General features: G+C 36.9%; 1 protein-coding gene across 3 annotated transcripts in view; it reads right to left on the minus strand.

Annotated features, from left to right (window-relative positions):
• Positions 1 to 14,103, minus strand: part of rxrgb (retinoid X receptor, gamma b) — a 31,348-nt gene that overhangs the window by 9,242 nt on the left and 8,003 nt on the right. The window contains exon 1 of one of the 3 annotated variants that reach the window (XM_079583952.1): positions 13,300 to 13,452. The exons of 1 other annotated variant lie outside the window; for it this stretch is intronic. In XM_079583952.1, the coding sequence (XP_079440078.1) occupies positions 13,300 to 13,369 (70 nt within the window). In that variant the 5' untranslated portion in view covers positions 13,370 to 13,452. Of the gene's footprint in view, positions 1 to 7,756; positions 7,861 to 13,299; positions 13,453 to 14,103 lie in introns of those variants that run through there. One more of the 3 variants, XM_079583954.1, reaches the window with a different exon arrangement.

The raw sequence follows: 14,103 nt of genomic DNA on the forward strand, positions 1-14,103 counted from the left end.
TTTTACAGAATTTCACTTGGGCCAATTTAAAAATTTCGATGTGACCAGTCACTAGAATATTTTGACTTGGAGAGGTTACATTTTTTTTACAGTGTACTCTTCAACTGTGAGTGACGGAATCTAAAACAAAAATCCAGAAAATCACATTGTATGAGTTTTAAGTAATTAATTTGCATTTTATTGCATTACATAAGTATTTGATACATCAGAAAAGCAGAACTTAATATTTGGTACAGAAAGCTTTGTTTGCAATTACAGAGATCATACATTTTCTGTAGTTCTTGACCAGGTTTGCACACACTGGCCCACTCCTCCATACAGACCTTCTCCAGATCCTTCAGGTTTCGGGGCTGTCGCTGGGCAATACGGACTTTTAGCTCCCTCCTAAGATTTTCTATTGGGTTCAGGTCTGGAGACTGGCTAGGCCACTCCAGGACCTTGAGATGCTTCTTACGGAGACACTCCTTAGTTGCCCTGGCTGTGTGTTTCGGGTCGTTGTCATGCTGGAAGACCCAGCCACGACCCATCTTCAATGCTCTTACTGAGGGAAGGAGGTTGTTGGCCAAGATCTCGCGATACATGGCCGCATCCATCTCCCCTCAATACGGTGCCGTCGTCCTGTCCCCTTTGCAGAAAAGCATCCCCAAAGAATGATGTTTCCACCTCCATACTTCACGGTTGGGAGTTGGGTGGGGTGTTCTTGGGGTTGTACTCATCCTTCTTCTTCCTCCAAACACGGCGAGTGGAGTTTAGACCAAAAAGCTCTGTTTTTGTCTCATCAGACCACATGACCTTCTCCCATTCCTCCTCTGGATCATCCAGATGGTCATTGGCAAACTTCAGATGAGCCTGGGCGTGCGCTGGCTTGAGCAGGGGGACCTTGCGTGCGCTGCAGGATTTTAATCTATGACGGCGTAGTGTGTTACTAATGGTTTTCTTTGAGACTGTGGTCCCAGCTCTCTTCAGGTCATTGACCAGGTCCTGCCGTGTAGTTCTGGGCTGATCCCTCACCTTCCTCATGATCATTGATGCCCCACGAGGTGAGATCTTGCATGGTGCCCCAGACCGAGGGAGATTGACCGTCATCTTGAACTTCTTCCATTTTCTAATAATTGCGGCAACAGTTGTTGCCTTCTCACCAAGCTGCTTGCCTATTGTCCTGTAGCCCATCCCAGCCTTGTGCAGGTCTACAATTTTATCCCTGATGTCCTTACACAGCAATCTGGTCTTGGCCATTGTGGAGAGGTTGGAGTCTGTTTGATTGAGTGTGTGGACAGGTGTCTTTTATACAGGCAACGAGTTCAAACAGGTGCAGTTAATACAGGTAATGAGTGGAGAACAGGAGCGCTTCTTAAAGAAAAACTAACAGGTCCGTGAGAGCCGGAATTCTTACTGGTTGGTAGGTGATCAAATATGTGATCCTATGTGTACCTATGATAAAAAAAGACAGACATCTACATGCTTTGTAAGTAGAAAAGCCTGCAAAATCGGCAGTGTATCAAATACTTGTTCTCCCCATTGCATTTAGCATGTCCAGACGTCAGAGAACCGAGTAGCTGTGCCCGCAGGAACGTCAAGTACCTGTGGAGGCATGAGTGCCTTTGCAAAACATACATTTCCTCCATTAATAAGGTTTAAATCTGTGCTGTGTAATAAAAAAATGTGCTGTTTGAGTAAATGTGAGAGGACACTTGACTGAGAGCCTATTAAATATTTTCTGCTTTAACCATTCAGTCAGCAGCTGATGGACTGCTACATACTGGTAATGGTAGTTTGTACCAGAACAAGCACATACTGTATAATCTATCTAACGTAGTACAAGGACACACACAGGGCAAAGGTTGCACCTTTTTGCCAATACCGATTGTGTTGCAATCCGTTAACTCATTTCATCATTCATCAAGATGAAGATCAAATCAAATTAATCTAAGATTAAATTAACATGAATACAGCTTCGAGCAGCTGCTTTATTGAGATGTGCAACACCCAACCTTCATTCATGGTTTGGTCAGATAAAACTGACAAGTAACAGTTTACTGTTTACATAAACACTTTAACTGTGTATGTTATTTACTGGCAGGTTATTCTAATTTACTGCTTAATGCATTAACTGCTAAATAAACCCAGAGAGGGTGATCATCAGGTATTGATGCAGATTTAGCTCTCTATATCAACTATAGTACAATACCATAATACACAACAACAAGGACAAAACAGTTATAAACACACAGTCAGTCTGCTTTCTTTCAAGCTGGTTGCGTGTGTGCGTGTGTGTGTGTGTGTGTGTGCGTGTGTGTCTTAAGACTCTGGGCAGAAGGGAAAATATGGTGGCGGATGGTCAAGATGGCTTTGGTAGGGAGGAAACATGGCCAACGAGTGATCCACATGTCCGCCTATCCTCAAATATCCCACCAGATCGATTACATTCAAATCAGAACACAAAATATAAACGAGTGAAACAAAATTTTTATGGCTTTAGTACTGCATCTTTAAATTTGACACACACAAAAAAAACACGGCAAACACACATGGGTTAGAGAGAGTATCACAATCACAATATATATTTCTTATCTTTAACTCCAAAATATAGGACATCCAGAAATGAAATGGATTGTGCTAATTATTTTGACTTACATATACAAAAATATAAATGGAAGATATTGAAACTGACATCCTGTAGAGGGCAGGATACTTAATCTCTATCTCTGCAGACTTACATTTCATAAAGTTAAAAACAACTTTTGTATTTTCAGATGCATCAACCTTTGGCTGATAATTCAGATCTTATTCTTCTGAGACAGTCCATGTGCCAGATATTCATCAGGATTTCACAATGACACTGCAGTGCCCATGACCTTTGTACAGCTGTCTGATTGCAAAGTGCAGCCTTTGGTAGACTACTATCAAGTTCAGAGGAGACCACATAAAATTGCACAGGCCGGTGGAGCCACAATCACATACATACATTGTCATTGCAAAAAATGGGTAAAAAAACCTGCATTTCAAGCAAAAAAACTATCAGCATCCTCATAGATACCATGTACACTCAAAACAGAGAAAGCTGTATCGTTTCAAAGAACATGAAAAGATAGGAGCCCTTAGTCTGACATTAGTCACGCATTCAAAGCTAAAATCTTCGGATTGTTAATTACTGGTCAGCTGATGTGTGGAGTGTCCAGCAGGGCTCGAATTCATGAAGCCTCTCACTAACTAACTAGTAATTGACAATGGCATGATAGAGAGAGGGAAAGTTCATTAACTATTTTTATTCAATATTTCATTCTGAATCTATTATATTTATTGTATTATTTGTGTATTGCATATAGTAACATTTATTTGAAAATGTTTACAAATTTGTTTACTGTCGCTCATCAGTAATCACGCCACCGGTCTCGCGCCGTTCTCTCACGTCCCTCAACCTCGTCCTGCTCGCCACAGACACACGTTTATCTAGATATATAAATAATGATTAACATTTAGACTTCTATTGTTTTTAAATAATTATAGAATTTTTTACACAGTAAATCATTTTAACTGTAAAAGACAGTGAAAATGCGACAGGAAAAAGTTTACTGTACAGTAGTACAAGTTCCCGTACCATAAATGGCGAAAAACTGTAATAGGTCTAACCTAACATTTTGTGTAATTTTACAGTAAAATACTGTTAAACGTACCATTTTGAAAGTAAAAATAACAAATCAACATATAATTTACCGTGAAAAATTGGAAGCTGACATTCATCCCTGTATGACACTTCACATTTTATGGTTTTTAATTTTAATAATTATGTTTCATAGTTTTGTCAGTTATGTACATTAGAGTTAAATGTTAAATCTTACACTCTAAAAAATGCTGGGTTGTTTCAACCCAATTTTGGGTCAAATATGGACAAACCCAAAAGTTGGATCAAAAATGTAATTGAAAAATTTAACCCAATGGCTGGGTTTGTCCATATTTGACCCAAAATTGGGTTAAAACAACCCAGCATTTTTTAGAGTGTATGTTGAGAAATTATGTTTATTGCATTATTTTAGTGTCATGTTACTACTACATACCATGACGGTGTTTTGTGTTTGTGTGTGTATGACACTGTGTGAATCTTACATATTCCCGCAGCTTGTAGCTACTTATAATGAACTTTGATTCATCATGTAGCTTTTCTGTTCACCACCAGTGTTATTACAGTGAATGTCATTATATGTTAAAAGTACAAAACAGATGTCAGTAGCAGAAGTATTTTCCATTTAAAATGGATTTGTTTTTTGGAGAAATCTGTTCTGTAAATATTTACATTTTTACTGTAGGCTATTCCACAGCTGCCAGATTTATTTTTGTTTGTTTTTTTACAGTGTATTTTAATAATTTTTTAATAACATTATATCATTTATTATTATATTATCTTATATTATTTTAGATTCAGATGATTAGATTAGATTCATTTATGTATTAGAATGTATCAACGATGCCAGCCTTATTTGCTAAAAGAACAATTTTGCATTTTCAGAATAAAATAAAATACTGAATGTGATTCCACAGAAAAGTACAATTGTAAAAATTTGCAATAAGCTATAACTTAAACTGGTTATAATGCAAAATAAAATAATTTTTTTTCAAAATAAAGCATTTTTGACCTTTTTCCTCAAGACTTCCCTAAAAGTAGGCTTTGACAATTAGCTTTTCAGATTTAGCAGCATATGATTGGCCGGAACCACACAAACACACACACACTTTATGAAAGCCAAAAATGTTCCCATCTTTCTTAATCTTTTGAATTGCTTATTTCTGTCGTAAATGAAGTTGACATTGATCAATAAATGGCACTAAACTCTCTTCACATCACTGACAAGTATTTTTAACCAATTTACAGACACGTCAGCTAAGAAGATGGGGGTTGAAGGAAGGGCAACAGACACAAAAAGGTGGAAGGGGGGCAGAAGTGATTGAGAAATGGGACACTATCCCACTCTATCCCAGTCTGCTGTGGAGAGCTGGAAGACATTAAATCAACCCTGATTACCGCCATGTGTCCATAATCCCCCAAAGCCCAGGACTACACACACACACACACACACACACACACACACACACACACACACACACACACACACACACACACACACACACACACACACACACACACACACACACACACACACACACACACACACACACACACACACACACACACACACACACACACACACACTGGTGCAACTACATTATGAGGACTCTCCATAGGCGTAATGGTTTTTATACTGTACAAACTGTATATTTTTAATAAAAAATTGTTTTTTAAGCTATTTGAATTACGAGGACTCATGAAATGTCCTCATAAACCACGTTTAAGTTGTAATACCAGTGTAATACGCATGTCATTATACAAATTTGTGTCCTCATAAATCACATAAACACACACACACACACACACACACACACACACACACACCTTCAGTTACCAACATTACTTCGTTAACCATATCATAAACTAGTTTATCGGCACCCACAGTCTTTATATGTAAATGATTAACATACACTAAAGATAGCATCTACATGTGGGTGCTGCCAATAAACGTCCTCTTATAATCTTATTTACTTCTGAACATATCTGTATCTAATTTTTTTTTTTATTACAGGTAATAATACTATCTTTACTACCTAAACATTTCATTCACCGTTCTTAAAATGTTAATACATACAAATGTACACAGACACTCCCCCGCTCATGTTTGTCTTATCTGCAGTAATAATGCATTATGTTTATGCTCACGTCCCCAGAATCGCTGACAGAGGTGCAAATGACCAGGACTCAAGCATGCCTCAGGAGCTCTGGGACATGTTGGGATTTTTTCATGAGCAGTATTGAGCAGTCTAACACTACTGATTAAATGACATTTTCTAGAGGGATTTTGTGTTTGAGTGTGTGTGTTCTGTAGCACAAAGGATATACTGTACTGTATAACTGCTGCTGTATGTGGATGACAGGGTGAGTGCTTCACAGAGTTAAGTGAATACTAAAGAATAATAGAGTATTTTGACTTGAGTGAAGCGGAATGAAGCCAATGAACTCTGAGTGTGTCCTGTAGTGACCTCTGTATTAATCTGTTCAAAACAACCACATTGTCACATGCATCACTCAGATTTCAAATAACTTCTGCTGACAACTGCTTTATAGTCACACATGAAGTAAAAGTCAGTCAGACAGAACAATAGAATGATCGACACAGACAGACGGACGGATAATGCTGTACACTAAACGTTACAGTCTTAAAATTGACATCAGAAAAATGCTGACCGGAGGCGATATGCTGACATTTGGAAACAAACTCCACAGGAAAAAAAGGAACATTAATCAGTTTCAAAACATCCTGTCACATCGAGATCATATGACATCTGATAATCTGTAGCATTGAGGATGGTATAGTAATGGACTAAAAAAAAGGATGTTTGTGATATACACTTGATGACCCCTGGTAATGTCACAATGCAAGAATCAGCAGAGATCCACAGGGACTGTTCCACTTAACATTGCACAAGATATCGTGAAGTAACAGTGTTCTGTGGCAGCCAGACCTCTTTATTTGTCAAAATGAACCTAAAGTGAAAACAATTCAAGAGCAGCGGCTGACCCTCAATAGCCTGAATTCTGGAGAACGGTGAACCTCAACAATGTTAAGATGACCCGTCTACTATATTTGCATTATATTCACTGGTTCCCAAAATTGTCTGATTTTTATTAAATGATGAGTCTTATTAGCCAGCCAGACTGACCAATCCTTCACTGAACGAACTCACAGAACTCACACTACCATTCAAAAGATTGGGGTCGGTAAGATTTTGTTAATGTTTTTGAAAATTATCTATTTTTCTCACCAAGGCTGCATCTATTTGACAAAAACTACATTAAAACAGTAATAATTAAGTTATGTTAATTATGTGAAATGTGATTTAAGCAGAATTTTCAGCATCATTACTCATCTGCAGTGTCACATGATCCTTCAGAAATCTGATTTGGTGCTCAGGAAACATTCTTTATAATAATCATATCAATGTTGAAAACAGTTGCACTGCTTAATATTTTTGTGGAAATTACAAAAAAAAATGTTTTAACAAATGTAAAAGTGTTTGATCAGTTAAATGCATAATAAAATATTAATTTCTTTAAAAAGAAACTTACTGTTACTGTTATCTCCTGCTGTTGTTGCACAAAAAAAACAAAACAAAAAACAGTAGGAAATACTGGATAAGGGTCAGTTAAAGCCAGCTGACCAGTCAGGAAAATTACCCAAGACAACAATTTCTGTTCCAAAATTCCTGAAACTGTGCTGGTTCTTGAAGGTTTAACAGAGGATCAAGTTTCTTCCGAGACAGATAAGAGACATGTAGAAACAGTTAAGGCACAAACACTCATCCCAATACATGTGCACACCTCTATCAACCTTCAGAATAAACTTTCTAGTATAACTTTCTAGAAAACAAGCTGTCTTGGGATATCTGAAACCTCATCTCAGTCAAACCATAAAAGATGTCAATAGATGTTTCAGTTTCACTGACAGAGAAGGAAACCTTGACATGTAACCCAAAAATGTGCTTTGTGTGCAAACATCTAAACTATATGTATTTATTGACTTACAATAAAGCAAGCAGCTCTCAAGTTTCTCAGATCAACAACTGCATACACATTTTACACACAAAAAAGTGTTTACCAATTAGAGGGTTAGTTCACCAAACAATTTAAATTCTGTCATTATTTACTCACCCTCGTGTCGTTCCAAATCAGTAAGACTTTCATTTCATTCAAGATATATTTTTATGAAATCTGAGAGCTTTCTGTACACTCCATTCTTGACAGCCTATACAAGTGAAACTTGAAAGCTCAAAAGTACTGCGTAACAGTTGCGTAACACACAAGAATGAACCTCATTGGTCACGTTTGAGCTTCCAGAAGAGGTTTGTTCTTGCGCGTCATTCATGTTCGGTTGAGCTTCTGTTTATGTTCGCTGACCAATGTTTATGTGAGTAGACGCCTAAATTAAATCTGTTCATCATATAAAGTGATCGAGTCTATTCAGAAAATTTGGACTAAACCGCTCGATTAGTTTTACGATCTTTTTATGAACATTTTGAAGCGTCAAAGTTTCAGTTCTATGGCTGTCAATGGAGAGTAGAGAAAGCTCTCAAGATTTCATGAAAAATATATTCATTTGTGTTCCGAAGATGAACGAAAGTGTTTGGAACGACATAAGGGTGAGTGATTAATGACAGAATTTTAATTTTTGGGTGAACTAACCTTTTAAAGGAGACTGCTACACATTTATTATCACATTTCTTATTTTGTCAAATCAACTAAGATAATTTATGTGGTTCAGATAACATAATATTTTGAGTTTCTGTTAATTAAACCAATCTCCTTCAATTTATTAACAATTAAAAAAAAAAATGTTATTCCAATGAACTTAAAATGAAGGCAACCAGGTTACTTACTTTTTCAACCACCAATATTTTTTTATAGTGTACAGTCTAGTTGCATTCAACAGCAGCATGTGTGAAACCACAATGCTGTCAGCCCTACACATAACCTTTAGTAACTTCAGCAAAAGAGAGATGTGAAGAAAAAAAGAAAACAGAACTAGGAAAGGAAAAGGAAAGGGAAAGATTATAGAAAGGGAGATTAGTGTTTATGTCAATGCTGAGTCAAAGGTATATAAAATGTTGAAAGATGTTTTTCTCAGATCGATCCCAAACACTAACCTACTGCTAATCCTAATCCTCTTTTGAAAAACACGCATCTACCTACATTTTTGCTAAACTCCAAAGACGTACCTATAGGTAGCCTATATATACATTCAATTCCCTGCAGTTTCCATATTACCACTAGAGGCAGTAAAACACTAACATTATGATAACAGATGCAGATTATCATTTAATAAAGATGCACAGTTCTTTGCACAATATTATGTTATGATGACCTTAAAACACTTTTACCATTTAAACTAGCACTGTAACTCATCTGGTACAGCATTGCACTTGCGTTTAGGAGCGTACTGTTTAGGAGCGGTCCTGTGAAACACGAATCACGATTAAAAAGCAAAAACACTTGTTGAAGCAATCTAAACTTGCATGCATTTTTATCTCATGTTTGCTTTGTTAACTCTATCGGTTAGGTTTAGGGTAGGGTTTAATGTAGGTGGTATGTATGGAAGTAAAATAATGCCAAATGTTTTTGAAATAAAAAGCCTGTTGAATTGCACTACTTGAAAAAAATATGCATTGCATTAACCATGCTTGCATTTTAATGCATTGTATTTTTAGGGCTTGCATTTTTATGGGCTGAAATTCAACATGGTTGTATATTTAAGCTGTGGATATTTCAAATCAAAACACATTTTCATTAATAAAAATTCAACAATCCATATTCACCTTTCATATTTCACTTCCAAAATATTCAAACGGTTTAAAAATGCAACCTATAATATTCAACGGGCAATTTTCGGCCCATTTTATTTCACTTTACAAATTCGCTTTCACAAATTCAGTGGTTCAAATTCGACAGTAAATTTAACATTGACATCCAGGAACTGCAGGAAAAGCAGTAGATTACTGAGCATAATCTCCATCTGCTGTTAATCAACCTCACCAGCAGGGGGTGCAAGCGCGTGTTGTTGACGAAGACCAGAGCAACAGTTAGAGCAAGCCATTCATTCATTCAAAAAAACTGATTTATAGAAATGTAAGTGTATTTGTGAATATTATGAGGGCTGTTTTTATGTTTAATTCAGTGCCTTCACTGTGTAGCCTACATGCATCTTTCTCTACCGTGAACGAGATTATAATGTTATTCGCCCGATGCTGATGTACAGAACAAATGTTACATTTGAGGTAGACATATAGCCTATTTCTCTTGGTTGCTTAGTTGCCTTAACTTTATATCGCGGCGATGTGGTGCGCGGGTTTCCCTCAATAATTCAGGATTGCTGGGCATATAAAACGCTTATCTTAATGGACTAATACAGTGATATTATAAAATACCAAACTCATACCTTATTGAGAAGGCTGTACTATATGGCTACAGGCAAACAGATGGACTCAGAATATGAACTTAACACGCAAAGTTTCACGCTGAGCGTTTCCCAGTGATATACTGGTTATAAAGTTGGCTTGACGTTGGACGTTTGCGCATTTAGGGACCGTTTAGGGACCGCTCAGCGTGAAACTTTGCGTGTTAAGTTCATATTCTGAGTCCATCTGCTTGCCTGTAGCCATATAGTACAGCCTTCTCAATAAGGTGCGAGTTGAGTCTTTTATATCACTGTATTAGTCCCGCTAAGCGTTTTATATGTCCAGCAATCCTGAATTATTGTTGGAAACCCCAGTACTGCAGCACATCACCGTGATATAAAATTTAGGCAACTAAACAACCAAGAGAAATATATGTCTACCTCAAATGTAACATTTGTTCTGTACATCAGCATCGGGGGAATAACATTATAATCTCGCTCACGGTAGAGAAAGATGCATGCACTGAATTAAACATTAAAACAGCCCTCGTAATAATCACAAATACACTTACATTTCTATAAATCAGTTTTTATGAATGAATGAATGGCTTGCTCTAACTGTTGCTCTGGTCTTCGTCAACAACACACGCTTGCACCCCCTGCTGGTGAGGTTGATTAACAGCAGATGGAGATTATGCTCGGTAATCTACTGCTTTTCCTGCAGTTCCTGGATGTCAATGTTGAATTTACTGTCGAATTTGAACCACTGAATTTGTGAAAGCGAATTTGTAAAGTGAAATAAAATGGACCGAAAATTGCCCGTTGAATATTATAGGTTGTATTTTTAAACAGTTTGACTATTTTGGAAGTGAAATATGAAAGGTGAATATGGATTGTTGAATTTTTATTAATGAAAATGTGTTTGAAATGTTTTGATTTGAAATATCCACAGCTTAAATATACAACCATGTTGAATTTCAGCCCATAAAAATGCAAGCCCTAAAAATACAATGCATTAAAATACAAGCATGGTTAATGCAATGCATGTTTTTTTTCAAGAAGTGCAATTCAACAGGCTTTTTATTTCAAAAACATTTGGCATTATTTTACTTCCATAGGTATGCTGCTAATATAGAGCATTAACCTTTTAGTATCACATTAATGATATGTACAACAACCACTGAAAAACACATTGCCACATTCAAGTTCTTCTGTTTTGGATGAAACTGAATGTGCTTTTAAACGTAACTCTTTAAAAACGTAACATTTCACTATAAAAGTGTCAAGAAAAATGCAAAAAGCATTGGCCTGTGTTGGACAATCCCTATTCAAATGATGTTATGGTCTTATATGAAACAATTAAAAAGCCTGCAGGGCTACAAAACAAGGTTTTCTTATACCTACGACTAGTCTGAGATGGTTTGATTCAGCAGTTATTATACGTTTATAAAACCAATTTTCATGGAGAAACAATACCAGCTGACATATTGCCTGCCAATAACTTTTACAGAAAGAAAAATTTGGATTAAAGTAAACAAACTACATTATGGATAAAGCATGTGGACACCACACCCGCTTGTGCTTCTTAATCACAAAACCAGACATTAATGCTGGTCCTCCCTGCATTCCACTCTTCTGGGAAGGTTTTCCTATATATTGGAACACAACTACAGAAAAACATGATCATCAATGAGGTCAGGTACTGGTGATAGGGTTACGCTCAGAGTCGGTGCTCCAATTCATCCTAAATATATTCTGAAAAATAGTCAATTTTTTGTCCATAGAATGAAAGTAAATTATGTCCAATGTTGTTTGGACCCCCTTGACTCTCTGTGTTCCAAAGAAGAAAGAAAATCATACAATTTTGGAACAACATGAGGGTGAATTAATGATGACAGAATTGTTATTTTTGGGTAAACTGTCCCTTTAATATTTGTCATTGCTGGAATTAAGAAGCCTAGACAAACCTGATAATTAGAAGGTTATGTCTGTCAACATACTTGCAATGTATGTTTTAGCCCTCATTTCCCAAACAACACGTATACCACTATTAAAGACACCTATACTCCAAGGTTAATTAAATGTAATCTCATTTAACATTTATTTGTAAAATGAGACATGCAAGCATTAATGAATGCAAGCTCACCATCTAAGAATTGGCCAGTTTTATTTGTTGCATCAACATTCAGAGAAAGGTAGAAACAGAAAGAGAAAGAACAACAGAGAGTGACTGACCGTCAATCAGCGACGACAACTTCCGTCACCGCTTTCTATTGTGCGATCAAATGGGAGTTTGTTCTTGTCAGTAAAAGTATTTACACACACCCACACCCACAAATGCCCTCAACAGAACTATTGTCAGAGAGAGACAGAGATGGTAAATGTGTAGAGAGAGCACATGAGAAACAGAGAAGAAAAGAAGTGAGGGGGTGAAGTACTGCAAATGTGTGAGATATATAAAGTGATGTACCGAAAATAGATTGATCCAAGCAGACTTTCCTAAAATATCCGCAATACTCCATTTAAACAGCATTAGAGTAAAGAGCCTTGCCAAGTATTCTCACTGTCAACGGCTGAGAGCGGAGGTTACAGGTTAATTACAAACAAGCAACAACAAGCTAATATATGTATATAAAATATTACTGTTTTTACTGTATGTTTTGGTGAGCAAAATAGACTTTTAAAAACCCTTTAGCGGTTAATACATACATTAAAATTCAAATAAAATAATAAATTCTGAATAAATTAAACCAAAATCAAGCAAACTCCCACCAAAAAACAATCAATAATAATAAAAAAACTATAAATCCTTCATGTGTTGGTTAAGTAAGTCAAATATATGATCAAATATGACTGAATCAACCTGACTATTTTGAGTTACAATTAAACACATTTTTACATCAACTAAACAAATTTTGTAGGTTAGATCTCCTTCATCAGTTTGGGATGGGGGACTATTCGTTTGTCCAACCAATGACAGGTGAAGAGATCAGGAAACCTGTTTGAAAATAATAATTACTTTAACCAATTCTAGTTGTGAATTTAAGCGGTTAATCCCTTGCTCAGAAATAATAAAAGGTACAACAGCTTCTTTACTCATGACAAAAAAACACACATCAACACATCCCTAAAACTGCAAGTATCACAATCTAATCAGATTTCGAAATTAGTCAAACAAGTGTTTTTCCAATTTTTTGTTTACACGGCACAGTTCTCTCATCTTCCCTTAGGATGCACCAGTCGTGTTGCTCCTGAGAGCATAAGCATAGCAGTTCGGGACCAGGTAATATTATCAGATACTCACGGTGGTTGTAGTGACCATTCTCTCTGCCGTGACTCTGACCGTGAAGAGGCAACACCGGCGGATGCCACATGACCGCGAGCACCACTCAACTAAACCTCACCGGGCACAGTAGCACCTGTCCGAACACAGACTCACTCCGCTGATGGAACAGATGGGATATGAGCGAAACAGGACGGCCGTAGGGGAAGGATCCGCGGGGAGGAGTCTGCTAGTTTATGGGATTACTCGGATTATCAACGATTGAATCCAGCAAGAACCGTTTACTGCCACAAAGATCAGCCTCCCTCCAAGCTTTGACAAGACTCCTTCTGCCCGCCCCGGACAGAGGCTCAGGGTATCATTAAATCTATCAGCCCAGATGGGCCACCTGTTGCCCCGGCCAGGGATGAAGTGTGCTCAAGTGTGTGTGAGATTCAAATAACGAAGCAATTTGTTTGATTCAGATTTTAAGAATATATTTACAGTAAACATTTCATTATCAAATAAATTCTATAATTTACCATAATATAACAGTAAAATGGGCATACGAATACTTCTATTAAAGGATTAGTTAAATTCAAAATTAATTGAACAAAATTTCCTGGTAATTTACTCAACCCCACGTCATCCAAGATGTTCATGTCTTTCTTTCTTCAGGTGAAAAGAAATTAAGGTTTTTGAGGAAAACATTCCAGGATTTTTCTAATGGACTTCAATTGGGTACAACAGTTGCAGTTTCAATGCAGCTTCAAAGGGCTCTACACAATCCCAGCCGAGAAATAAGGGTCTTATCTAGCGAAACGATGTCATTTTCTAAAAAAAAAA

Source organism: Phoxinus phoxinus (genome assembly GCF_949152265.1).
Source record: "Phoxinus phoxinus genome assembly, chromosome: 16".
In the NCBI taxonomy this organism is placed as follows: domain Eukaryota; kingdom Metazoa; phylum Chordata; class Actinopteri; order Cypriniformes; family Leuciscidae; genus Phoxinus; species Phoxinus phoxinus.